The following is a 26614-nucleotide window of genomic DNA, read 5'->3' on the forward strand; positions in this document are numbered from 1 at the left end:
ATTATTGTGTAAATGCTGTAATTGAGTTGTGGTGACTGCCTGGAGGAAGGGCAGAATTAAGAGCCACTTAACAAGGATACCTGACCTACTACTGAGCTGGGAGGCCAGAGAAGGCTTTTCAGAAGGAATGATGTTTACAACCAAGATCATGAGAGCAGGAGCTAGCTGCCTAGGCTGATGAGCAGAGAGGCGGGGAAAGACTGCCCTGGGAGAAGAAATAGCCTGTATCAAGCCCTAAGGCGGGAAGTATCATGATGCGTAGTCAGAGGGCCAGAAGAGGGTGAGGATGGCAACAAGATGAGGGTTCGGGGAGAGCAGTAGAGACGAGCCCAATGAGGGAGGCCAGGGCCAGGTCATACAGGGCCTAGTAAGGTACTTCAAGCATTTTGGATTTTGTCCTGAACCATGGGAAACCATCAAAGGATTTTAAGTGAGAGAGATTCCTCCATGATCAAAACAGAAAGGGTTTTTGGCATTCTCTTTTGCTGTGAGATTTTCAATGAGACTCTGGTGTATCAGAGGGTTGACTCAGTGAGGCATTTGCACTATAAGGCAGTTACCTTTAACTGTGTTAGCATTTATATTTATAAACATTCTTGAAGTATTCACACCAACTAGCACTTGGGGAAATGTGGAAGAAAGCAGGAAAACCCCTAAAATCCTGGAGCACTTTTTTCCTCTTACTTTTCTCTGACTTGCCACTCTACCTAAATTTTAAAATGTTAAAAAATCTAGAAGTTTGTAGGTCATCTTCCTACCCTACAGTCTCTTCCAAGGTGATTGCTCCTCTCACTTCCCATGACTAACAATTCTGGTTTTTCTCCTCTGCCCAGACCTTTCACTGTGAGCCCCAGACAGACGCATATAGGCAAACGCTTCCTTACCATCTCTGTTCGTAGTTCCCAGTCACTACAAACTCACCATATGTGAACAAACTCATGTTCTTCTTTTCTATACCTGTTCTTAATCTGCTACTAAATCCTCTTTTGGTCTCATAATTCCATGAAGACTTCTTCTGAACTTCTTTGAATCCATCACTTCACTCATTTCCTCCGTCACCACCCCAGTCCAAACCATCATCCCAGCTGTACTACTTATGCCTCCTGTTCCTCGTCCAGTCCATTCCCTACAGTTCATACACACTTGGGCTGGTCAGTACAGTATGAGGGGGGTAGGGTTTAGCAGAATCTTAGGGATTTTCTTGCTTTCTTCCATATTTCCCCAACTGCTAGGTGGTGTGAATACTTTTAAGAATGTTTATAAATATAAATACTTCCACAGTTAGAGATAACTGACTTGTAATACAGATGCCTCACTGAGACAACCCTTTGGTTCATCAGAGTCTTGTTGAAAATCTCACAGCAAAAGAGAGTGTCAAAACCTCTTTCCGTTTTGACTATGGAGGAATTGAGAGAACAGGAAAAAGAGTGGGAAAAAGCAGGTGCCTGCAGCCCCCCAAAGTAGTAGAAACATTAATCAGTAGTTTGGGGACCAAAGCTATTTTCAAATAGCTGTGGAGAATGATTTTGAGAATTAAGTGCAATATGTTAATATGAGGAATTTTGTAAAGTGGTAAAGTGTTTGTTTTTGTCCAGGGTCATGTAGTGAGTGGCTAGTGGAGTCAGGGACCCAGCAATGGGTCTGGATGAGGGACAATTATCTCCCTGTGGACACGTCTCCATTTCATATGTTGGACGCCTGCTGTTGCCTCACCAGCTTGGTTTGCTAAACAACTAGCATGGCAAGGAAGTACTTAATCTGGAAAAGGGAATTTCCAGATAATAAAAAGTCAACAATTTAACCCTTTCAGTGGAATGTTTTCACACATTTTACATTTTCCCAGTCTGAGTGGATTTTATCTTTCTGTTAACTCTTTGAGATCATCATTGGAAGCATTAGTTATTGTATTACCTTAGAGATGCTTGGAGTCCTTGAGGTGGGACAGAGATGTGTGCCCCTTGTGAATATCCTGGGATAGTTGTTTTGTCTGTCCACTTCCCTGAGTCTCTCATTATTCTGTATCTCTGCTCTCCATGAGTTGGCTTTACCACATGCTTTTTTCTCTGTTTCTTCCCCTTCTCCATTTTGACTCTTACTGCTTCTTATCTTTTACCTGGGACTTGGCTTTTGTAACTATCAGGGCCAGTGTGTTCCCTGTCCCTCTTTCTTGGTTAGGGGACACTCTGGACACAGTTTTTTGGATTTGAAAGTGTGTAACATCTAGTGACTACTTGAGAAAATGCTAGTGTATGCAAACACAGTTTCCAAAGTTGAATGAGGAGTTGTTCTTTATGGAAAAATTCTAGCTAATAAATGCAAGAAGAATGATAGAATTAAAAATCATTATTTTATTCCCTTTATTGGAATAGATCATCACTGTATACTAAAATGGTAAAAAAGTTGGTGGAACACTTTAAAATGGAGAGACCAGGCTGACTCTCCCAAATCCACTGATAAATGGGAGCAAATAAGACATAACACAGGGGTTGGCATACCTCTCTGTTAAGGGTTAGTGAATGTTTTGGGCTTTGTGGACCATATGGCCTCTGCATTTGTAGTGGGAAAACAGTCATAGACAATACATAAGTGAAGTGCATGGTTGTGTTCTAATACTTTATGTACAGAAACAGAAGGTGGATGGGATTCAGCCTCTGTGCTGTAACTTGCTGACCTCTAATATAATAGGAAGCATACAGCACCACCTATGAAATCATCTTAGCCAAGAAACTGAACCTGCATCAGATCAGAGCTCCAGGTCTAAACACACTTTTCAGGAAATACAGGGAATAAAGGAATAAGTTTAATGATATGCAAAATACAGACTATGGGACATTTTATAGGATGAATCATCTGGTTCCTCAAGTAAATCAATGCATGAGAAAGGGAGTGAAAGGGGCTCCTGTGGGGGAAAAAAATCAAGTGTAATGTGTGGAGTTTGAGCTCCTTATAGGAACAAACCAGTTATATAGTATATTGTTGAGACAATCAGGGAAATTTGAATATTAGATGATTATAAGGATACTGTTAATTCTGTTGCATGTAATATTGGCAAACTAGTTACTCCTCAGCAATGAAGACTGACATGCTTATAGGTGAAATGGCATGATGTCTGCAATTTGCTTTAGAATATTATAGTAAACCAATATGTGTAGTGGGTGGGTAGGGAATAGATGAAACAGTTGGCAAAGTGTTGATAATTGTTGAAGCTGGGGATGGGTACATGGGGGATTATTCTATTAGTCCCTTTACATTTTACATTTCAAAAGTTTTGTAGCAAGTTAAAATAAATTTGAACATACCCCCAAAGTATATATCAGTGGTGGGAGGTGGGTAGGGATGTTGGTTGCATAGAAAAAGAAGAAAGGACCAAGTGTAAAAATTATTTTTCAAATAGGTGAATTTTTGTTTTTACTGCTGGTTATATTCGGTTTGGTAGTAGTCCTTCCTTAATTTTCTCAGTTGAAGTTCCCTTCTACCACTTCAAAATTATTTTCATATTCTAATTTCAGATAGCAGTCCCTGATTACATGCGCCACTGGTATTTGTTATGCCATTAGATTTTATTCAGAAATTGAAATTAAATTACCTGACTAAACTGCTTTGTGATTGCATGGATAAAGACCTTGATTGGATTGTTGGTACTGAGTTTGCTAGCCAATGAGACAAACCTTTTATTTTAAAATTATGAACAGGAAAAAGCACAAAATAACCAGAATTGAGATTTTTTTAAGAAAATGACTGATAGAGGAAGCGTGTCAAATAATTAGTTTGAGAGGCAGAGCAGCAAATCAGAACAAATAGCTGCTTACAGAAACCATTCAGTGGAATGTGAAAATGCATCATCGTAACCTACATTTTTTTCTACCGAGAGATTTGCAGCTGACTATCCGGGTGACTCATTCCTATGCTGGGAGGGTGAGGTAATGCTCTTGTGAGGGCTGATGTCATTTCTCTACCTGAACTGCATGCATATATCACTTCTTGCAGGCTCTCAAGGAAAAGCACCATCTGCTTTCACATATGCAGCCTGAGAGCCTTTACAAAGATTGGCGCAAAGGGCCGCAGCCTGTGGATGACTCATAAGCAGCCAATCAGTGAAGAGCAGATATTCAAATTTTAAAATCATGATCCAAAAATATGACATGATGATTGAGTATTGAATCATAGGCTTTTTTGTTGTTGTTTTGGGTTTTACATTCTTCTCATTGACTTAATGCTGTTGAAGATGAAAGTTTTCAAACAAGGCAGTTTTTTTCCATATGGTCAGTTGTATCAAATTTTCTTATTTAAACCGTATTTGTAATTGCAGGTAAGTTTGTTTTCTTTTCTACTTGGAAGCAAATAGATCATCCTTAAAGAAAAGATGAATTTAAGTATGTATTAGTTTGACAGTCTTTATTTTCATTTTTTGTACTTAGGAGCCATTGTGTTCCCTATGGACCTGCTAGTGCTTTAGAGGAAAAGATTGTTAATGGAAGAGGAAACAAAGTAAATGTTATCTGTTTTTTTACTACAGACCCTCTAATTCCGCTTGTTCTTTCTTTTAGTGATGTCTACCTGCTTTCCCTGCTTGCACTTGACTAGAACTACTGCAGGCATGACCAGATAACTGACACCAAATTTTAAACTTTATCATAATTTGAATTTGCTGTTTTAGTACCTAGACTAGAGAATACCAAACATAACATAGACGATAGAGAACAGAAAATACTTGATTTTCTAACTTACATTAACTAAAAATGGGAAATCATATTGGCTACATACTACCTACTGTTAAACTAGAGTATGTTATGCCATGCCCTAAATCTGCTCTTAATAACTTCAAGTTGGACATTCTACAAAAGATAAACTTAATTTTTTGAAAAATCTGTTTTCTGATATCAAGAAATATACAAAAGCAAACAATAAAATAGTACATTAAAACTCTAAGGTAATATGAGGTGGTATTACATACTGCTGTCATTTGAGTTTATTAAAAATTAAGTGTTTTTTCAATACAGAGTAATGGTTGGAATCTTTACCCAGAATTGTGATGAACCTTTGATTTAATGATATGGCCTTCTGAGTTTCATTACAGAGCTCCTGCAAGGCTCCTGGATACCTCTCTTCTATTTGACCTCTTACTTGTAAAGAATTTCAAACTATAGAAAGTTGCACAAATAAAAGTAGCACCAAAACCAAAACAAAGCAAAACAAAACAAAAACTAACCCTTATATATGCAGGTTTACCTACTCCAAACCTTGTTTGCTTTACATTTGAGCTCTCTCTTTCTCTTGCTTTTTCTCCTCTCCCGCACCTCCATACGTGCTTTTTTTTCTTGAAATATTTGAGGATAAATTAAATACCCATCCTGGCCCTTCCTCTTAAACTGTTTCTCCTAAATTGTTCAGTGTGTTTTTCCTACTGGAGGTATTCTCTTACATAGTCATTATCAATCACAGTACTGCTATCAATATTGATACTTTAATCGACCGTCCGTATTCCAATTCATCAGTTGACCTAATAAATAATAATGTCTTTTACAGTGTCTTCCACCCCCTAGTACAGCATCTAGTCTAGGGTCAGATAGTACATTTACTTGTCATGTTGACCTCCTTTAATCTGGATTTTTGCAGGCGTCATCTTTTATGGCATTGATATTTTGTAAAAATACAGTCTCTCTGCCCTTTAACAGAAAGAAGAATTTCCTCATTTTGTGCCTGTATTCCTTAATTTTTTGAAAAATCTGTTTTTTTCAGACTGTGTATTGGCTTAGAAAAATGTATAGGTGATAGTGTCCTCTTAGGGTCTCACAGCTGTCACTCATTGATGCTGTAAATTTTGGTCATTTTAGTCAAGATACTGTCTGACTTTTCCACTATATAGTGACTAGTTTTTTTGATTGCTTGCAACTAATAAGTCTCTGGGGACACTTAAAGACAATGCAGATGTCCTGCTCCTCATCAAGCTTACCACCTAGATTTAACGCCATTGTTCATTTTTGCCTGATGCTGTCTTTACTATGATGGTTGTAAAATGCTAACTTCTCCAACTCCAGCCCTCCCTTCATATTTCCAGCAGACACTTGGCATTTTATTGCAGCAAGAGCCCTCCCTTCTCTCCTATATCTTACTGGTTTTATCTACTTGTTATCAGTATGACTCATGATTTCCTTTTTTTTTTCAATGCTTTATAATTCAGTACTTAATTATGTTGGTGTTTAAATTGTTCTAGATTTGGTCAGTGGCATGCTTCCATCTTTTCTGAGCACAGGCTTACTTTCTAGAATAATGGTATGTTAAAGGCTCACCTTGTACCTACCCTGCCCCGACCCTGGAATCAGCCAGGAGCCTTAGAGCCTTTGTGGGAAGTGGAATTAGGTAACAAGATCTGGTCACTAGATTTGAGTGCATTACTTTTACAGCTGTGGTGTAAACACCATATAGACACAGATGAATACACATTCATGTACCTGGTAAATACTTCTTAGAGGTACAATAAGCAATTTTTGAGAAACTATTGGTGCCCCATTTTATAATTTATAGTTACAGCAAAAAGTAAATTACAGTATTAAGGAAAGGGAAGATTTTTATCAGTAAGCTTACACTGTTAAAATTTTCTTGGATTTCAAAGCAAAAATGTAAATGATGCTAGCTTGAAGACCAGATGGGTTTTCAGTGGACAGTGTTGATATACGAGTGTGTTCCAGGCTTATGGCATTGACAGTGACATAACTGAACAAGGGCAGTACTGAATATCACACTAAAGTATTGATGCCCGATTTCCACCTATGTAGGGCAAAGTGAAAGACAGCGAGGAAAAAGTTGTTTGAGGTTATGTTTAGAGGACTTTGAATGTCAAGCTTAGGATTCAGGGTCTTTAATAAGAAGATAATAGAAAAGCTGTTGGAGATTTTTGAATAGTGTCATAACAAGCTAAACTCCAGCTCAGAGATTAATCTAGAAGATACATAGAGGTTAGCTTGAGGAAATTTCCAGTTAAGAACTGTAAGAGGCTATTATAATAGTTCAGGCAGGAGATAGAAGGATTTGAACTAGAATAGAAAGAAAGAAGTGTATGGTATTAGGGTAGTGGTTTCAACCTGCCCCCTAGAACTCCAGAGCTAAGGGGCAGCGCTGGGGGAAGGGGAGAATGTGTGAGCCAGGCATGCTGGGGAGTTTTCAAGAAGTATCCCTTTAAAGATAGCAATCTGCTGCTTAAGGAACAAAGAGGCATGTAGAGAAATTCTTTTTTTAAAAAAAGTTAAAACCAACATTCGTTTGGAGTTTTGTTTTTTGAGTATACTTTCACGTTCCCTTTTTCCAAAATTGTGAGCCTGGATGATTAAGGAAATAGTTGTGCCATTAGCTGGAGTAAGTCAAGTTGTATATTTTTCTAAATACCAAAATGTCAGTGTCACAACGCCACAAACACCTTTTCCCAAGAAACAAGATGATTTTGGCCAAAAACTTCAGAATTAACTCTTTTATTTTGCTCTTTCTGTACAGGGAATCCACCATGAAATCCTATTGGCTTTACTTCCCAGTTATATCCCAAATCTGACCACCTTCAACACCTCCAGTGCTAACCACCCCATTGGAGCCATTGTCCTCTCTCTCTTCTTGCTCTGCATGCCTCTGCAGCCTGCTTCTTTCCCTGTGCTTCCTCAGAGGGCATACTTCCACCTTCAAGGCCTTTGCAAAGACTGTTCCTCAGTGATCAGCATGGTTAACTGTCCCATGTACAGGTTTTGCTCAGGTGTTGCTTTCTCAGTGGGGCCTACACTGAGCTCGTTTTGACAGTCCCTTCCCCTCCCATGTACACATTTTCTAGTCATCATTTATCTATGGCCTTTATCACCTAACATACTCTTTAATTATTCATCATGTTGTTTGTCTTCTGCCACCAGAGATTGAGCTGCACAAGGGCACTGATTTTTTGTTTTGTTCTGTTTTGCTCACTGGTCTGTCCTAAGCAACCTAATCATACCTGGCCCTCAATAAACATTGTTAAAAAAAGGACAACAACTGAGAGCATAAACTCAGTAAGATTGGTTACCAGGCTTCCAGCTTATAGCAGATTTGAGAAAGTGAATAAAATAAAGGATGGGACGCTGCTTATATCAACCTGTGCTCCATGGATCTGAGGCTATGAAGTAGTTGCGCTGGGTAAAATAGGTCTGAAAAACACTGCATTTACTTCCCTTTATTGGAAAATCATATTGCATATTAGCATCTTAATCACCATGAGAACTCCTGTAATAACCTCTTCTTGAACTCACTTGATCACAAAATTCTTGGTAACTTACTCATTGTTAAGGGACACCCATGGCAAACTTGAGTTTGAGAAAAACCATACTAGAGCATTACGTGTAGGCCCAGGAGAGACTGGCAGTTCTTTTAAACTGCTTTTAGTTGGTGAACTGTGTCACTTCTTACGCTGCTCAGGAGGCTAGAGAACATCAGGCTCAAGACTCCAGCTCTTACTACTCCTTTTATAGTTATGGTCCTTATAAAAGTTAGCTCTTGTTTTAGGTATTTGGGAATAAGATGATCATTCCTTCCCTGGATGGAGACCTCTTCCAGTGGGACCGAGACCGCGAGAGCATGGAAACAGTTCCGTTTACAGTTGAATCACTTCTTGAATCTTCTTATAAATTTGGAGATGATGTTGTTTTGGTTGGAGGAAAGTCTCTCACTACATATGGACTCAGTGCATATAGTGGAAAGGTGAGTGAAAAGGTTGAACTTATTTGGGGGACAAATCAGAATAAATAGGGATAGAAGAAATAATTTCTTAAACTATACTATTACTGGTTAAAGTTTACAAGGATATTATTTGTTTTAGTAAAAGAACTGTGAAATAGAAGAGGGGAAATAATATTAAGAGAAACTAAATCTATCCAACATATAACAGAATAAAAAGCAGAATAGCAGGAGGAAGAGAATTAATAAATGTGGTCTACTGTGTGTCAGGTATGTTTTACATACATTATTTTGAAATTTTCACAATATTCCTCAGGATTACATATTTTTGTTTCCTGTGGACAGATAAGGAACCCTCTAAAGATGAATAATAATCCTGATAAGAATAGAATAGTGGCTACTACTCATTTGCTTACCTGCTTTGATCCTATAATAAGAGGATCTAAGGAAAGTTTGTGCTCATTTTAAAGATGAGAAAAGTGAGGCTTTAGAAAGTCCAGAAACTTCCAAGGTTAGGTGTGACTTACATCTTCTGATAATAAGGTCATGTTGTTAAGACCTAGACTTTCTCTAGTATTAATTCTTAAGATCTAATCATAATCTGCTTATAAGATTGGTCTTGTAATATAAATCCATTATTAGGAATAACTAACTGAAAGCATCCCTTTTAGAAAGGTAAAAATCTTTCTTTTAACCCCTTAACACCTTGATGTGTGAATATTTTATGTATAGACTTAAGACTACAACAAGGAAGGAGAAAACCTATATTCTGGCCCTGGAGTGTTTCAGACTTGAATGATTCCTCCTCTGAGCGTTAGGCCCCCGGCACCTGTCTGCTTTTGGGGGTGCTTCTCTGCCGTATCCGCTGCCTGCATCTGCGTTGTACTGAGGGGGCCTTGGGATGCTATCTTTTGCCTTAGTATTCTCATCTGTGAAACCATGGATTTGAACCCTACTGTTTGTTCTCTGGTTTGTCATGCCATTTGCAAATTCTGCTCTTCTAGCAGGCATGCTTCTTTCTGTGAGGATGTTAGTTCAGACCATACTGTCTTTTTCTTTGAATGAAAACTTGAAGGAGGTACTTTTAAATATTACAGCTATGAGAAAAGGTTCAAATTTTTAAAAACCAAATACTTGGTTTTCATAACACTTCATTATGTAGAAACCCTGAGGTTGATTTTTTTTTAATTCACCTGAAATTTTATTAATGATACTACTGCTAAGATTCCACTGCTGATTGTCCATTTCCTCCCATATATTACATGGAAATCCTCAAAGTAAGACTATAATTATCTAAATCCTTAAAATCGTTCCCTGAAATAAATACTCATTATTAATTTGTGGTTCTAAATAAGTAATTTTAGGAGTTGTTGGTATTAACTAAAGCTTCTTAATACTTGGGTACTTCCAACACATTTCATCAGTTTTTTATAAATTGTAGAGATTCTCCTAAGTCTCTGGTCTCCTATAACTTGAAGGAGGTACTTTTAAATATTACAGCTATGAGAAAAGGTTCAAAGGTTCCTTGGTAATTCTGCACCTGTCTTTTCAGGTGAAGTACATCTGTTCAGCTTTGGGCTGTCGCCAGTGGGATAATGATGAAATGGAACAGGAAGACATCCTGCTCTTGCAACGCACACAGAAAACCGTTAGAGCCGTGGGACCTCGTAGTGGCAATGAGAAGTGTGTATTCAGATAAAGTGGCTATTGATAATTAGAGGTTCAACAAGACCAAAATTTATGGGATTTTTCTTTTCTTTGTTGAGATTTTCTAAACTATTTTCTTGCCCTAAAAGCATACAGCTCTTTTTTTTTTTTAAGGTGTCATTGATATACAATCTTATGCTCAGGTTTCACATGAGCAACATTGTGGTTACTACATTCACCCATATTATCAAGTTCCCACCCCATGCCCCATTGCTGTCACCGTCCATCAGCGTAGTAAGAAGCAGACAGCTCTTTTAAGAGAAATGTAGGCCCTAAATTAAAAATGGACTTGCGATTATTAACAAATCCTGAACTGAAATTCTAACTATGCTTCTAGCTAAGGTAACCAGGAGGAGTCCCATACAATGACTGTGTATTAATGTACTCTTAGGTCAACAGTGTTTTTCATAGCAACCTCACGGATCAAGTTCTTTGCCTGCAGAAAGCTCTCAAGACAAAGTTAATGTACTTCATTTCAGCTTGAATCTATTTGAGTCTGTAGTTCTAATGGTAGTTTCAGAGTTTGTTTGACTACCCCACTTGTAAAACAATACTTTAGTCTATTTTCTTAAAGTATTGTGGTATGATTTATTTGGTCAAAAGCCCTTTTGCTTCCATTTTCGAATAACTTATTCCTTATGTAATTTTTACATTTAAATGTGTGATTTACAGATGAGATGATTGGATTAGATATGTTGCTCCTAAAATAAATTGCATGCTTGATTTTCCTAAACCTAACATTGAAATTTTAAATTGCCTGTGTAGTAAATGTAATTTTAGGTCCCTTCTTTATCTTTTGAAATTGAACCAGATTTTTGCTAATCTGATCCAATATAATTCAGTTTCCTTTCCTGAAAACTGTTTTCTCAAACTCAGTTAAGAATGTATTTTTGTACTTTCGCTGGACTGTGACTGTGGGTGCTGCATCTGTTGGCAGCTTGATGTTCTTTATCCTGATGGGATTTTGTTTTCTTAAGTATTTAAGTGCTTGCTGGCTGCCTAGCCACCAGAGGAACAGATGTTCAACTTAACAGAATATTGAATGAACTTAATAGAAAGAGTCTGGGATCTAAGACCCATATTCCTTAAGTATATATTTTTTAACAGATGTTAGAATTCTTACGCCATTTTATACCTAAGTGACAAGACAGCATACTGTTAATAGTTAAATGATGTTTCTATATATTGATTATTGAGGAAACATTAATATCACCACTTTATGGATAAAGACACTGAAACTCAGCAAAGGTAATGACTTGCCAGTTCTCAGTCAGTAGAGATCTGAGAGGGGAACTGAGTGGTCTGACTGCAGGTTTGGCATACTGGGTCACATTGCCCTTCAGGACTGTGTTGTCATATAAATCTAAAATTGATACATTCATGTGGCCTTTTACTTTGGTTTATTGTGATATGCTAATTTCTCTCTATTGAATGAAAGGTGCCCAGTCTTAATTAAGAAGGAGGGCAGGCTGGTTGTTACCTCCTATTAAGGTCACTTTATTGTGTCTTGAGAAAATTGCTCTGATTTGGAAATGTGAACATCTGTTAATTTCTGAGAGGAATCTGTCCCTCAACTGAACTCAACTGTTGTCAGTTCAGTTCTCAGAACCATAATTTCTAAAGGGTCAGGGCAAAGCTATGCCCTCTTGTGGCATAAAACAGCAGAGCGCTCCCTTCCAGAAGACTGGTTGTTTCCTCCTCACAGTGTTTTAGTATTTGCTTCTTCAATCTAGAAGACTTCTTTATTATTGAGTCCCTTTACTTAAATGTAAATTTCTAAAACACACTTTTGTAAATTTAAGGTGGAATTTCAGTGTTGGCCACTTTGAACTTCGATATATTCCAGACATGGAAACTAGAGCTGGATTTATTGAAAGCACCTTAAAACCCAGTGGGAACAGAGAAGAGTCTAAAATCATCTCAGATGTGGAAGAACAGGAAGCTGCCATGATGGACACGGTGATAAAGGTCTCCGTTGCTGACTGGAAGGTTATGGCATTTAGTAAGAAGGGAGGAAACCTGGAATGGGAATACCAGGTACCAAAAGCTACTGAATGTTTATAAGTGTTTCTTCCTTTCCCTGTTTGACCAAACTTACTGGTAGAGGGAAATTTTGGATTCTCAACTTGTTTTCTGTGCTTTAAGCAATTTGCGGTTTTATATCTCTTAGAGTGACTTATTATGAAAAAGACAAGATAAGAGTAGTTGAGGATATTTGCAAACAGTGTACAACAGTGTATTTTTGTATGCCATTGGTGAGAATGTAAATTGGGGCAGCCGTTATGGAAAATTGTATGAAAGTGCCTCAAGAAATTAAAAGTAGAACTGTGTAACCCAGTGATCCTACTTTCTGGGTGTCTGTTCAAAGGAGGTGAAATCAGTATCTTGAAGAGTTGTTTGCACTGCCATATTCAGTGCAGCATTATTCACAATAGGTGAGATACAGAATCAGTCTTCATGTCCAGCAGTGCAGGAACGGATAAGGAAATATGGAGTGTGCACACACACACACACACACACACGCGCGCGCGCACACACACACACACAGGAATATTATTCAGCCTTAAAAGAAAGGAAATGTACCGGAAGATGACTGGTTAGCCAGAGACGGGTAAGATTCCTCAAGGGAGGAACAACCTAAGACAGGCACAGTTGCAGGGGGGCCATCAGGTGAGAAATTGGGGATCAACAGTGGTGAAGCTTAGAACCTCACCCCCCCTGTTTTGAGAGAAATCTTCTGCATCTGTGGATGTTTTAATGCCCTTGTCTAGCTTGGATTAACACATAGTCTACAGGCACACACCTGATCATCTACAACTGCTCTCTTTCAACACTAAACTATGTTTTCTACCTTTATCTTGCATCTACCTACCACTTCAGCATTTTATTAAAAATAATAATAATAATAATAATAAAGGGAGAAATGTGGGATCCACATATAAATCAAGTATAAAAATCAAATGAATATTCATATTTGACCTGATTGTTTATAGTTTATAATGCGTGATCAAAACCGAAAGTTTCTGTGATGACTGCCCTTGTACTGTTCACCATGTAAGAACTTATTCACTATGTAAGAATCTGTTCACCATGTAAGAACTTGTTCGTTATGCTTCAGAGATTGGAGACTGACGAGAATTAGGCTTGAGATGGATTAATGATTGTGCATTGAGCATTGACTCCCCTATACAGAATTTTATTGTTGTTAACAACCATTTGATCAATAAATATGAGAGATGCCCTCTCAAAAAAAAAAAAAGGAAATGTTATCATTTGCAATAACATGGATGAACCTGGAGAACATTATGCCAAGTGGCATAAGCCGGACATAAAAAGATAAATACTGCATGAGCTCACTTACATGTGGAGTCTTAAAAAGTATAGAGCTCATAGAAGCAGAGAGTTGGAATGGTGTTTGCCAGAGGCTAGAGGGTAGGAGAAATGGGAATCTGTTGGTCAAAGGGTATAAAGTTTCAGTGATGTGAGATCAATAAGTTTTGGAGCTGTAATGTACAGCATGATGACTATAGTTGATAATATTATAGTGTATACTTGAAATTTACTAAGAGAGTAGATGTTTTTTAAAAAGTTTTTTCGAGCTTTGTTGAAGTTTAATTGACAAAAACTGTATTTTAGGTATATGATGTGATGTTCTGATACACGTATACACTGTCAAATGAAAAAAGTAGATCTTAAATGTATACTATGATTATATATGTTTTGTCAATTATACTTCAATAAAGCTGGAAAAATAAAATCTTAAAAAGAAATTTGTGTTTTTAAATGGTACTTTAGAAGTTGAAATATGTAAATATTACTTGAAATTATATAAAATTTCTTTTCCATTTTTGTTAGTTTTGTACTCCCATTGCATCTGCCTGGTTGGTTAAGGATGGCAAAGTCATTCCCATCAGTCTTTTTGATGATACAAGTTATAAATCTAATGATGAAGTTTTAGAAGATGAAGAAGACATTGTAGAAGCTGCCCGAGGAGCCACAGAAAACAGTGTTTACTTGGGTGAGTACATGGCTTTTATCTAGTGATAGAGCATATTGACATATAGATTTTTTTCCTGCAATGTTCCTTCCTACTTAAGGTGTGTCTATGTTTTAATTCCTAAATACATTCTCTGGCTTAGTTTGCCCTTAAGATTTATATTTGACTCCCATTCCTGCTGTTTTTCCCCATTTATCTAGTTCTGAAACTTTTAATTACTATGTAGCTCTTTTTCTCTGAGACTATTTTAGAAAAGCTTAGGAGTGTTTTTGACATTACATAGCATGATTTCAAATTGCTTACATGAATCCACAAAGCTGAAAACTTTCTACATTTGTACTTGCATCTGTATTGCATCTGTATCAGTCTGCTCCCCTTAAAGATGATGTTTACTTTTTTCTGTGCATCTATACAATGTATTTGAAAAATAAAAACAAAATTCTGATGTGCTTCTGGGCAATTGAAGCCCTTTTAATAAATTTTGAAAGCCCTCAAGTCAAATTATTTCAACTAGTTTTGTTTCAAATTCTCATAAAATTCCCTAAGCTCTATCAGTGTTCTACCCACCTCTCAATCTCAATGAAATGCAAGAAGTTGAAAGAGTAACATGCCATACCTGTGTTATGACAATATTTAACCAAATTGTTAGCGATATCTCTGCAGTCATGGGTGTTTAGGTTTACTTGAGGAAGTTACTTTCATCTAAGCTATTAGTTTCACAAGAGGACAGTGATTTCTTTTCTTTGAATCTTCCTACAGGAAGAGTTGTCCAGTGTTACTGAAAATTATTATTCAGTGATAAACATTGTGATACATGTAGCTTTCCTCCCATCATTTTATTTCATAAACTTTGGGTCAAATTTGAGTCCTTCAGGCATGATTCTTTGAAAAGAGCTATGTAAGGACATGAAGAAATATATGGAATTAATCTGGTTTTATTAAATCAAAATGAAACTGTTGGAAAAAAATCATTGGTGCTTGATTTTAAACATAATTGCCAGTGTTCTGGTTGATTCAGGAATGTACAGAGGCCAGCTATATCTGCAATCATCAGTCAGAATTTCAGAAAAGTTTCCTACAAGTCCCAAGGCCTTGGAATCTGTCAATAATGAAAATGCAATTATTCCTTTGCCAACAATCAAATGGAAACCTTTAATTCGTAAGTGAATTATTAACTTCTATAAATATCATTAAGGTGTTCAAAGACCTAATCATGACTGTCTTTAGTCTAGCTTTGAATATCACAGAGATCACAACTAATATACATTTTATATCTTCTGATAAACTAGGAAGGTTTTTCAGATGGTAATGAATTTTATCATTTAGAATACAGTTTCATTGAAGCAGCACTTGCTTCTGTAGAAATCAGTATTATTAAAATATTTTTCTAGACAACTTAGAAAAACTCATCTATTTATTGACCATGCCTAAGTGTCATTTAGCTATTAACATATTTATATTAATATTCATGAAAAATTATATGGTTATCCCATCATATTCTTTGAGACACTTCAATTAGTTGAGTTCAAATACTAGACCACCTGCCTCCTTCAGTTTTCTTTCTGAACCCTGAGTATTTTATTATCACATATATCACATCATACTTTAATCACTTGTTTCAGTGATTCATATTCTCTTCCAGAGCATGCTAGTTAAAGGAAAAGCCATTTGTTTGACTTATATTTGAACTGAACTGTGATTGGATAGCTACGGTTTTTTTTTTTTTTAATGAGTCACTGAAGTCATAACAGTTAAGATTTTACCATTTTCTTTTAGATTCTCCTTCCAGAACGCCTGTCTTGGTAGGGTCTGATGAGTTCGACAAATGTCTTAGTAATGATAAGTTTTCTCATGAAGAGTACAGTAATGGTGCACTTTCAGTCTTGCAGTATCCGTATGGTAAGTATGATTATGCTTACATTGGAAATGCCAAGTTTTATTTTATAATGTATTTATTAACTTGACTTTAATTAATAGAATTCAAATGCAAGATAGTCAACAGGAAGGTGGACAATAAAATATCTTTTATTGTGCAAAATAGAGTCAGTATTGTGAATTGTGGCCAAGGGTGCAAGCTCCAAAGCAAGATTACCAGGGTGCTGGTGCCAGTTTTGCCACATACGTGGTTGGGCACACCTAGCTTGCCTGTGTCTCAGTTCCTTCATCTGTAAAGTGAGGATAGGAATCCTAATATCTGTTTATTGGATTGTTGTGAAGTCTCAGTGAGATCATGTGCTCACAGTCTTAATTATCATTGTACCTGGCATAGTTAAGTGTTCATTCAGAAAGCATTGGTTCTTGTTATTAGCTCTCATTTAAGTACCTAATATAGTCTGTATACCAGCAGCATGTATAATGAAGAAAATAGGTGTTCCCGGTAGAATTACATGGAAATACTGTAAAATAAAGTTACTTTAATTTTGTCCTCAGATGAGAGAGATTAGTGCAAAGGTCAGAAATAGGTGGAATTTAGTATGAAATACATTTCTGTGTATTTAAGGTGAGGATATATTCAGATACGAAAGTCTTTTGAACAGTTATATATACAAAATCCTTAAATCTGCAGTAGACAAAAACATAGACTCCTCATCAGCTACCGTAAATGCTAGAACTGGGAAATTATTGTGGAATTTAAATTTATTTTTTTAAAAAAAGAGGGCTGTGAAATAGAAACAGCAGTCTTCATCTGATACTGATAAAATATAAGGTAAAAGAGAACTGTGTAATCTGCCCACATGGCACAAATTACAGGTGACTCTTGAGCACTATGGAATTGAACTATGTGGGTTCACTTAGATATGAATTTTTCAATAAATATATTGGAAAAATGTTCAGAAATTTGTAACAATTTGAAAAAATTTTCTTTTCTCTAGCTTTATTTTAATACAGTATATAATATAACAGAAAATATGCATTAACTATTTTATGTCATCAGTAAGACTTCCAGTCAACAGTAGGCTGTTAATAAAGTTTTTGGGGAGTCGAAAGTTACAAGTGGATTTTTGACTCTGTGGAGGTTGGTGCCCCTAACCCGCGAATTGTTCAAGGGTCAGCTGTAGAAGACAAAAAAAGACGGGCTGTTTTCTAGGACCAGTTCATTTTCAAAGCCTGAAATGAACCAATGAGCATGATGGAGATGTTTCCCTTCTAGCTTGTGAAGAATGTTTAATGGTAAAATTTGGTATTTTATTAATGGTAAATGAAAATGCAGTTTAATTCCTTGAAGGCAATTTGAGTACTAATACATTCTTGTGTTTTAAAGATCGAACTATTAAGGAGTTAGTGAATGGGTGACCCTTAAGGTTTTTTTCTTGTCTTATTTAATGTAAGGAATATTTATGATGCTTATGAAATAAAAGAAAATTTATTTGTGTAGTAAAAACAAAAGGGTAAATGAAACTGTTGAAATGTGTTAAAGAAAAGATGAAACTTTTAAAAAAGGAATTAGTGTTGTAAGTCACAGCAGAGTAGATAATTTTGAACAATTAAAGGTGACTCTATTTTGCTTTATCTTTTTCTAAAAAAAAAACTTTCAATGTTTGTCCTCGAAGATAATGGTTATTACCTACCATACTACAAGAGGGAGCGGAGCAAACGGAGCACACAGATCACAGTCAGATTCCTTGACAACCCCAATTACAACAAGAATATCCGCAAAAAGGATCCTGTTCTCCTCTTACATTGGTGGAAAGAGATAGTTGGAACTCTTCTGTTTTGTATCATAGCAACAACTTTAATTGTACACAGACTCTTCCATCCTCATCCTCACAGAGTAAGGCATTTTTTAGAATCTAATTTATTTCAAAGTGTTGGAAGTATTAAATGGTAAGGGGTGAGATGTACGTTTATGTAAGTTTCACTGTAAAATCATTGTTGCCCATACTCTCATTTCCCTCTCTTCCCTCCCCTTCACGCCTCAACCCATTACAGTCTGGCCTCCACCCCTACCATTCCACTTCCCTTTGACAAGGAAAGTGTTGTATTTTGTGTTCTTTTATGCTTTTTATTTTTGTTAATATTAGTATTTTGTTTAGTTTTTATTTTTCAGTGTTATTTTACATCCTAAGATTTTTAGTTAACTTGTGTTCAGCTTTATACTGACAGTGATTTTTTTCCCACCTTACCAGCAGAGGAAGGAATCTGAAACTCAGTGTCAAACTGAAAATAAATATGATTCTGTAAGTGGAGAATCTAAAGACAATAGTTGGAATGACATCAAAAATTCTGGTTATGTATCACGGTAAGAGTCTTGTTGTAAAAGAGATACATGTGTTGTGGCTTCTGGTGGCAACTGAATCAAAGAGGAAATGGCCTCTGAATTAAGGTCTTGTTTAACTTTTTTTTTTAATGTGTGAATAGATACGTAAATAAAACATAGACATAATCCTCAAGTAACTTAAACTCACTCAGCTAAGGATAAAAATAAAGTGTTCCAGAAGTTTAGAATTTCAGACACCAAATTAATTCTTATTCAGATAGCTTAGTTATTGAGGGCCTGCCATGTACCTGGCTTGGCATTAATAGTACCAAGTAATAGTTATTGTGTTATTAGAATATGATATAAATCTCCATATTTACTCAGTCTTCAATTACTTATTCCAATTTATTTTGTCTGGAGAAGAAGTAGAAAAATGGGAAGAAATATACCAACAGAATAGATCACTTTTAAAAGTAGAAAGGAGAGGCAAGTTACTTAAGAAGTAGATAATTCAAATAATTTGAAAGTAAAATAAAAAACCTGTTTGCAGTCTATCAGGTGTATAGATTCTGGTGCTTTGTGGTATGAGATATGGTGCTATGGTTCATATAACGTAGATTATTGCTACTTTTCCCCTTAATTTTGATATCAGTCTTAATTAGCACTTTGGTGATGGGGGTAAGGAAGAGGTAATAGAACCTTACTGCTTAATATCTAGGGTAATGGCTTTATGACAAGATATTAAAATTGTAGCTAACATGTATGATATTTTGGTTATCTGTGGGCTTATCTAAGCTGCACTCACAGTGTGTTACCAAAAATTTGAGAACTGCCTGTAATCAACATGTTTTAGCTGCTAGTTTCCAAAGCAGAATTTACTAGGTGACTTTAATACCCTGGCTAATAAGCATGCTGACTGATATGTCAGTGGCCAGCAGCACCCAGCATGCAGTGAACGAGACGGAGAGAACACAGAACCAGTAACTCCCAATGGGTGACCCACTGCTGAAGCCATCATTATTCACTCTCCATTTACTCAGAACAACTGTGTGCAGGACGATATTTCAGCCTTTGGGAAAAATAAAAAGATGGGGCCTGTCTTAGTGGAAGATTTTAAGCCATGAACCGGTCTGCTTGTGATGATTTTTAATTATCATGAGTAAGAGATAGCAATGGAGGAGGAGTAAGATACAGTGAATAAATAAATATTTGAAAGACTTGTAAAGAGAATTAGAATAATGTACTCTAAAGTTGAATTAGACTTAATTTTCCTTTAACTTTATTCAATATGAAGAGTCTAATTTAAAGTTTTTAAAATATAGGTGCTCTACAATAATACTAATGTTTGTTAAGTGCCTACAATGTTCTAGGCATTATTAAGAGCCAAAGCTCTGGATTCAGTCATGAGTTCAAGTCCCGACTTTGCCATTTATCAGTTGGGACTGTAGGCAAAATGATACTTGTATTTATAGAGTCTGTAATCATATAGAAGACGTTTCTCCTTTCAGAAGATATATCCATCTTTGTATGACTGTTTTCTTTAATATAGGAAGATCACTCAATTTGGCCCTCCAGGAATAAGATATGAATTTCATAGGGTTTTGCAGTTGGGGAGATGGATTTATACTGAAGTGCCTTGACTAGCTATTTTTAGGGATACAGATTATTGCTCTTCATTCTCTGTGAAGGTAATTGGCCTATAGAGGGTTGGGATCTGTTGCCTCTCCTCCTTAACTCCATGCTCTAACCAGCTGAGCCAACTACTAAATTAATATGAATGTGCAAATCATAAAGTAATAAACTCAGCCTTACAAGGGACACCAGAGATAATCTTATTCATCTGTCCTCCATATGACTAGAATAACCATACCATGCATGCGTACATGCCTTCATTCATTTATTAATTCATGCATTATTTGACAATTAAACCTTCTATTTTCCGTATGAGCCCAGGCTTTAGAAACACAAAGAGGAACAAGAGTGCTTTCCTGCATTCAAGGCCCCCACAATCCAGTGGCAGTGGGGACAGTGAACTGTGTATGAATAACTGCAAAATACTGAGATTAAATTTAGACAGTTCAAAGTACTCTGTGCAAAGTGCTGTGAGAACATTAAGACTGGGCTGTAGGAAAGCCTTACAGACATGGCTGGATGAGTAGAGTGAAAGAAGAATAGAATTTCATTAAGCTCCAAGTCCTAGTAGAGAAAATAGCAGAAGCAAAAGCTCCACAGTTGTGAGACAGCCAGGTACAAGTTGGCTGGAATACAGAGTGCAGATCAGGGAGATCAGGCACTAAAGGAGAAGTAGCCACAATGTGGATGCCCATCTCTGAGTGACAGATAGTGAGTTAGCATCTGTCTGAATACCCCGGTGATGCCCATTCTGACTCATGAGGCAACCCAGCAAATTTGAGATGGCTTTGGTTCCTAGAGAGATTTCTAAGAAAGTACTTATATATAGTAGAATTGATTAATTTTTTTCCATAAAATTTACAGGCACTCACATAAGATGAAAATACATTTTCTGAGTTCAGAATGCCACATGAGGTGTAAAATGTTAGAGAATTAAGAATAGAATATTTTGATAGATGATGGAAAGTATTGATTAGGACTGATCAGTGGCACAGTTGCTATAAGAACAAATGATTAACAAGTGATTCCCAGTCAATAAACAGAAGCTTATTTATTTTTTATCAACTTTGAGTATGTTTGCTTTACTTCAACAGAAAGCAGAACAAAGAATGCTATTAGTGGAATTTAAACTATACTCTTTATTAAAATAAATTCTATGAGGTTTACTGAGTTTATATACTTTTTATATATCATAAAATAAATTGAGCTGATTCATTACCTTACTTCAAAATTGAAAACTATTTGCAAGCTTTAAAAATTTCTTTTTTTTTTTTAAGATACCTAACAGACTTTGAACCAGTTCAGTGCATGGGTCGTGGTGGGTTTGGAGTTGTCTTTGAAGCCAGGAACAAGGTAGATGACTGCAATTATGCCATCAAGAGAATCCGCCTCCCTAACAGGTACGGGATGATACTTTTAGTAAACCTGGAGTCAGCACTATATTACTAATCTCATAGGCAATATGTCCTTCTTGCTATACTCCATAGATAAGGTAGGAAACAAAGTTTCTGACCTTCTGAAACTTAGCTTCTATAGCTGCTACCAGGTAGCCAGGTGCCTAAAAGGTGTGATCTATTTAGATTGCTTTGCATCTACTTAAAAAAAATCTGCCCTTGTTTTTGATTCTTAACAACTCTGGTCTTTCCCATAGTGAATTATAACTACAGACTTTAATACATAGCACCATCTGTATTTACTGTGGAAATAAGGGAAAGTATTAAACAAAAACTATCTGTGTCTTCTCTACCCAGTAATAATCTCTCTTAATATTTTAGGGTATTTCCTTTTGATTTCTTTCCTGGTTGTAAATTTACCTAGTTGGTAGTATAGTTACCCATACAGTACAGTTTTATCTATTGCTTGCTTCACTGTATCCTCAGCATTTTCCATGTTATTAAGAGTATTTCATTAAAATGCTAAAAGACATTAAAAGTATCTTATGGCTGGATAATAATCCAGTTAATACATGTGCCATATTTTGTTCAACTGTTTCTTATTGTTAATTTAGGTTTTCAGTTTGTTACAGTTAAATATGACTTTGCAGTGTTCACTTTTTATATAAATTTTTGACCACATCTGTGTACTTAGGATAGATTCCCAGAAGTGGAATTTCTGGCTCAGAACAATTTGGTGCTAAAGATAGTAGGCTTCCAGTAATACCTTCCTTTCCATCTATTGTAGAAAGCTCCTATTGATTCTTGATTAAATCTTTACTTCATTGCCTGTGATATTCAGTAGTGGAAGCTTGCTTTACAAGGCAAAACATGCTATTACAGGTTTTGGGGATTATATGTACCAATTACATGTGTACCAATGTGACTATTCTCTGTCCTCCTGAGCTGCAATGCTGAGCTCTCTTTTCTGATACTCCATTTACACCTATTTGTCCTCCATTGATTCACGCTAGGTAATAATTTTAAAGGGTATGAATTCATTCACTTTTAGTCAGCTAAGAAAGCCTCATTTGAATAAGGCAATAGAAGTGCTTTAGCACTTATTTCTAGAAGAGAAAAACCCTATAACACACGTATTTTTTTAAAATTCCAAACTTCCTGTATAGCTTTTCAGAATCATGCCAGTAAGAGAACTCATCTGTTTCTAATTTCGGATTCAAAGGAGAATGTTGTCTTACTATTTTTTACTACTGGATGTGATTGCTTGTTCAGATCAGAGCAACCTTCAGGGTGGTCTTTTTTCTCTATTTCAGGGAATTGGCCCGGGAAAAGGTAATGCGAGAAGTTAAAGCCTTAGCCAAGCTTGAACACCCAGGAATTGTCAGATACTTCAATGCTTGGTTGGAAACACCACCAGAGAAGTGGCAAGAAAAAATGGATGAAATTTGGCTGAAAGATGAAAGGTAACTTCATAGACACAGACTTAGAAACTAATATTCTCCTTCAGATTAGTTTTTTGCTTTTGTGAACAAAATAACATTTCTATGGCTTTAGAATTCGTTTTTTAAGAAAAATAACAGCAAATTAGCGTTCTCTGTCATGTTTTAGAGTATTCTCTATTAGATGAAAAGTTGATTTTGTTTTGAGAGTATTAATTATTTAAATTATTAGTAGATAGGCTTTATGAATTATAATTCACCGAGGGATTTACAGTGGCTTTTCTCAATAAGAAAATATTGCCTGCTTTTGTTGCCATTTTTTTATTTTAGATTTTTATTTGGTTTATCAGTAGTTAACACTTTACACCTCCCTTTTAAAACCGTTTAAAACTATTTGCAATTAAAAATACATAAACTTGGGCAACCTGAAGATAATTCCCATGTGAAGTATGCTGTGCTATAGGAAGGAAGGCCATTTTAAAAATCACTAAATGAAAACAAAGAGGAAGCAGCTGCAAATAGGCTTATTTACCAAACAGCTGGAGTAAAATTCCTGCCTAAAAGTACTAAACACAGCCCTAGAACCGCCTGAAGTAATTTGTTACAGTGACCCTTGTAGCCTATAGCCAAGCCATGGAAGGACAAAGTGAAGGGGCCCCTGTCTCAAAGGCCCCGTAAACTGCTGCCTGAATTTGGACAGGGCTTCAAAATTGTGGCTACCGAGGAGTCCTAGCCTTGGTGTCCCTTCAGTGCTTTGTGTTTTACTCAAAGGCCTCAGCCGACAGTCCCAGATAACTGTTTCAAGTATAAATTAAGCTTTCAAACGCAGTCTTTCAGAAGGAATGGATGAAATGCGATGTCCCATGATGCACGTTGTCATTTAATCTGGATGTTGTTTGTCATTTGGTAACTGGCTTTATTAAAGTTGAAGCTGTTAAAGAGTGTAGTTCAGATAATGTAATGAGCCCGTATTTCCTCATTCCTTTGTCTTTCTCCCACTTTTAGCACAGACTGGCCACTCAGCTCTCCTAGTCCAATGGATGCACCATCAGTTAAAATACGCAGAATGGATCCTTTCTCCACAAAGGAGCATATAGAAATCATAGCTCCTTCGCCAAAAAGGGGCAGGTCTTTTTCAGTAGGGATTTCCTGTGGCCAGACAAGTTCATCCGAGAGCCAGTTCTCCCCACTGGAATTTTCAGGAATGGACCACGGAGACAGCGAGTCAGTGGATGCTGTGTACAACCTCCAAGACAGTTGCCTGACAGACTGTGATGTGGAAGATGGTACTATGGATCACAATGATGAGGGGCACTCCTTTGAACTTTGTCCTTCTGAAGCATCTTCTTCTGTAAGGTCAAGGGAGAGAACATCCTCTTCTATAGTGTTTGAAGATTCTGGCTGCGATAATGCATCCAGTAAAGAAGAGCTCAAAACAAACGGGCTGCATATTGGCAACCATTATGCTAATAAACTAACTTCTTTGGAGCACTCCAGTAGCAAATCTTCTTCTGAACCTACTTTGTCTGTTTCTCCTCCAAGACCTACCACTCTAAGTTTAGATCTCACTAAAAACCCTGTGGACAAACTGCAGCCCAGTTCACCCAAGGTGTATCTTTACATTCAGATGCAGCTGTGCAGGAAGGAGAACCTCAAAGACTGGATGAACAGCCGGTGCACCATAGAGGAGAGGGAGAGGGGCGTGTGTCTGCACATCTTCCTGCAGATCGCAGAGGCAGTGGAGTTTCTGCACAATAAAGGGCTCATGCACAGGGACCTGAAGGTCTGTATTTGTGGGACCTCACCCAAGGCTTCCAGTCTGATGCTTTGTAATTGAAAACAGCACTTGCTGTGCATGTGAGTCTTATGACTCAATGCCCTTAAAAGCAAAGGAGAGTAAAGGCATCAGAGAAGGGAGCAGAGGTCTGGGAAGGTAACCTGAAGGTGCCTGCTGCAAACACAAGAAGTCTCAGGCTTTGAAACCTTCAGGCAGATCATGCATTCTCCTCTGTAATGTGTTTATGTTCATTTTACAGTAAAAAGTACTGTCAAACCCTCTGATGGGAAAAAAAATCCACCATGAGCATATATGCCCTGTTTTTCCCATGTATTTGAGGGACCCTGACACTGTTTCTGTAGGGCCCCAGAGCAGCATAGTGAAAGGGACTCAAGTGGAAGGAGAGACGAGTGTTCCTCCACTAGTCATCTCTGAATTGGGGCAGAGCTCAAAGCTTTTTGCCCCTATTTAGACCTGGGGGAAGGGCTTGAGAAACTGGTTGGAGAAAGATAGCAAATGGTTAGCTAATGATTGTTTGCCACCAAAACCTTCAAGCGTATTTTCAATATATAGAGTATTGGCTACTGTATCAATAGGTTTTGCTAAATTGCATAAACCTCTCACTACAATGTAATATTTCCTCAATATTTCTGTGTTTCTGCAATAAGTATATGGAACTTATACTTACATAGTTTCTGCATATTCTGTATGCTGATAGTGATCATCAGTAGCTATGTAGTGAACATATAAATACTTTTCTGATGGAAGTAACTTAAGTGCTTAACAGATTTAGACCCATTTTAAGTATTTTCAGTCTTGTATAACCACAGATGTTTGTTTCAGACACCAAACTAGGAGCTAATTGCACAAGTTATTTTCTTCTAAAATCAGTAGATTTGTTAATCCTTGAATATACTTTAAGACTTTGGAATAATAGGGACAAGATTTAAACATAGTTCCAATTTTCCAAAGTTACTGAGTTAATATAAAATCACCATGCTTCAGTGATTTTTGATGTGGTCCCAAACTGATGACCAGGAATTCTGCACTGAATAAAAAGTTCAGAGATGATTTTTTTTGGTTAGAAGAGAGAAGACAACAACTTCCAGGAGGCCAGATAATGCCTAACTTAAGAGAGTGCTGGCTGTTTGAATATAGTAAACATTTATCATTTGCTGGGAAACAATTAGCTGATACACATATTCTTCTTATACATAACACTATACACAAAAGGTCAAGGTGAAAGGCAATATAATTATGTTTCTACTAATAATGAATATTCTGATTTTATAATGTTAATAAGATATTGGTGAATATTTGTGTAATGCTACAATATGTCTAAATATTTTTTTCTGTATTTGTCTATGTACCAGTAAGATTGCAAGAAAAAAATTTGCCCTTTAGTTTTTCTGGAAATCAAAAAGTTTATTCCTTTGTAAAGATAAATTCCTTTTAAAGATTCCTAATGTGCCAGAGAAATTACCCCCAAGATTTTTATTCCAGTTAAAAAGGCTATGCAGTGTCTTCATTGTGACCCATCTTTGAGTGCAGTGTTGAACCTTCCAGGCCCCCTCTGCGTTTTGCATTTTAGTCAGTTTTTGTCATTAGCACTGTAGCTCCTGATTCTCCATACTTCTAGTCTTTTCTTCTTTTCACTCTAGCTACTTTGGGCTTTTTCTCAGTTGTCAAATCCAGTGTCCTCATAGAACCTGGTATTTCTCCTTTCTAATTCTCATCACATTCATATTCCTCATCCTCCAGTTTCCACAGGGGCAGGAGCCATGT

The 26614-nt window shown here is 36.7% G+C and overlaps 1 protein-coding gene across 6 annotated transcripts in view; it reads left to right on the plus strand.

The window, feature by feature from the left end:
• EIF2AK3 (eukaryotic translation initiation factor 2 alpha kinase 3) overlaps positions 1-26614 on the plus strand; it is a 67718-nt gene that overhangs the window by 26284 nt on the left and 14820 nt on the right. For 4 of the 6 annotated variants that reach the window (XM_037012070.2, XM_073241315.1, XM_017681284.3 and 1 more), the window contains exons 3-13: positions 8515-8709; positions 10238-10368; positions 12195-12429; positions 14248-14410; positions 15408-15548; positions 16166-16288; positions 17941-18161; positions 18517-18629; positions 21497-21619; positions 22927-23076; positions 24058-24835. In XM_037012070.2, the coding sequence (XP_036867965.2) occupies positions 8515-8709; positions 10238-10368; positions 12195-12429; positions 14248-14410; positions 15408-15548; positions 16166-16288; positions 17941-18161; positions 18517-18629; positions 21497-21619; positions 22927-23076; positions 24058-24835 (2373 nt within the window). The remainder of the gene's footprint in view (positions 1-8514; positions 8710-10237; positions 10369-12194; positions 12430-14247; positions 14411-15407; positions 15549-16165; positions 16289-17940; positions 18162-18516; positions 18630-21496; positions 21620-22926; positions 23077-24057; positions 24836-26614) is intronic. The other 2 variants (XM_037012068.2, XM_037012069.2) reach the window with 2 other exon arrangements.

Source organism: Manis javanica, chromosome 1 (assembly GCF_040802235.1).
Source record: "Manis javanica isolate MJ-LG chromosome 1, MJ_LKY, whole genome shotgun sequence".
In the NCBI taxonomy this organism is placed as follows: domain Eukaryota; kingdom Metazoa; phylum Chordata; class Mammalia; order Pholidota; family Manidae; genus Manis; species Manis javanica.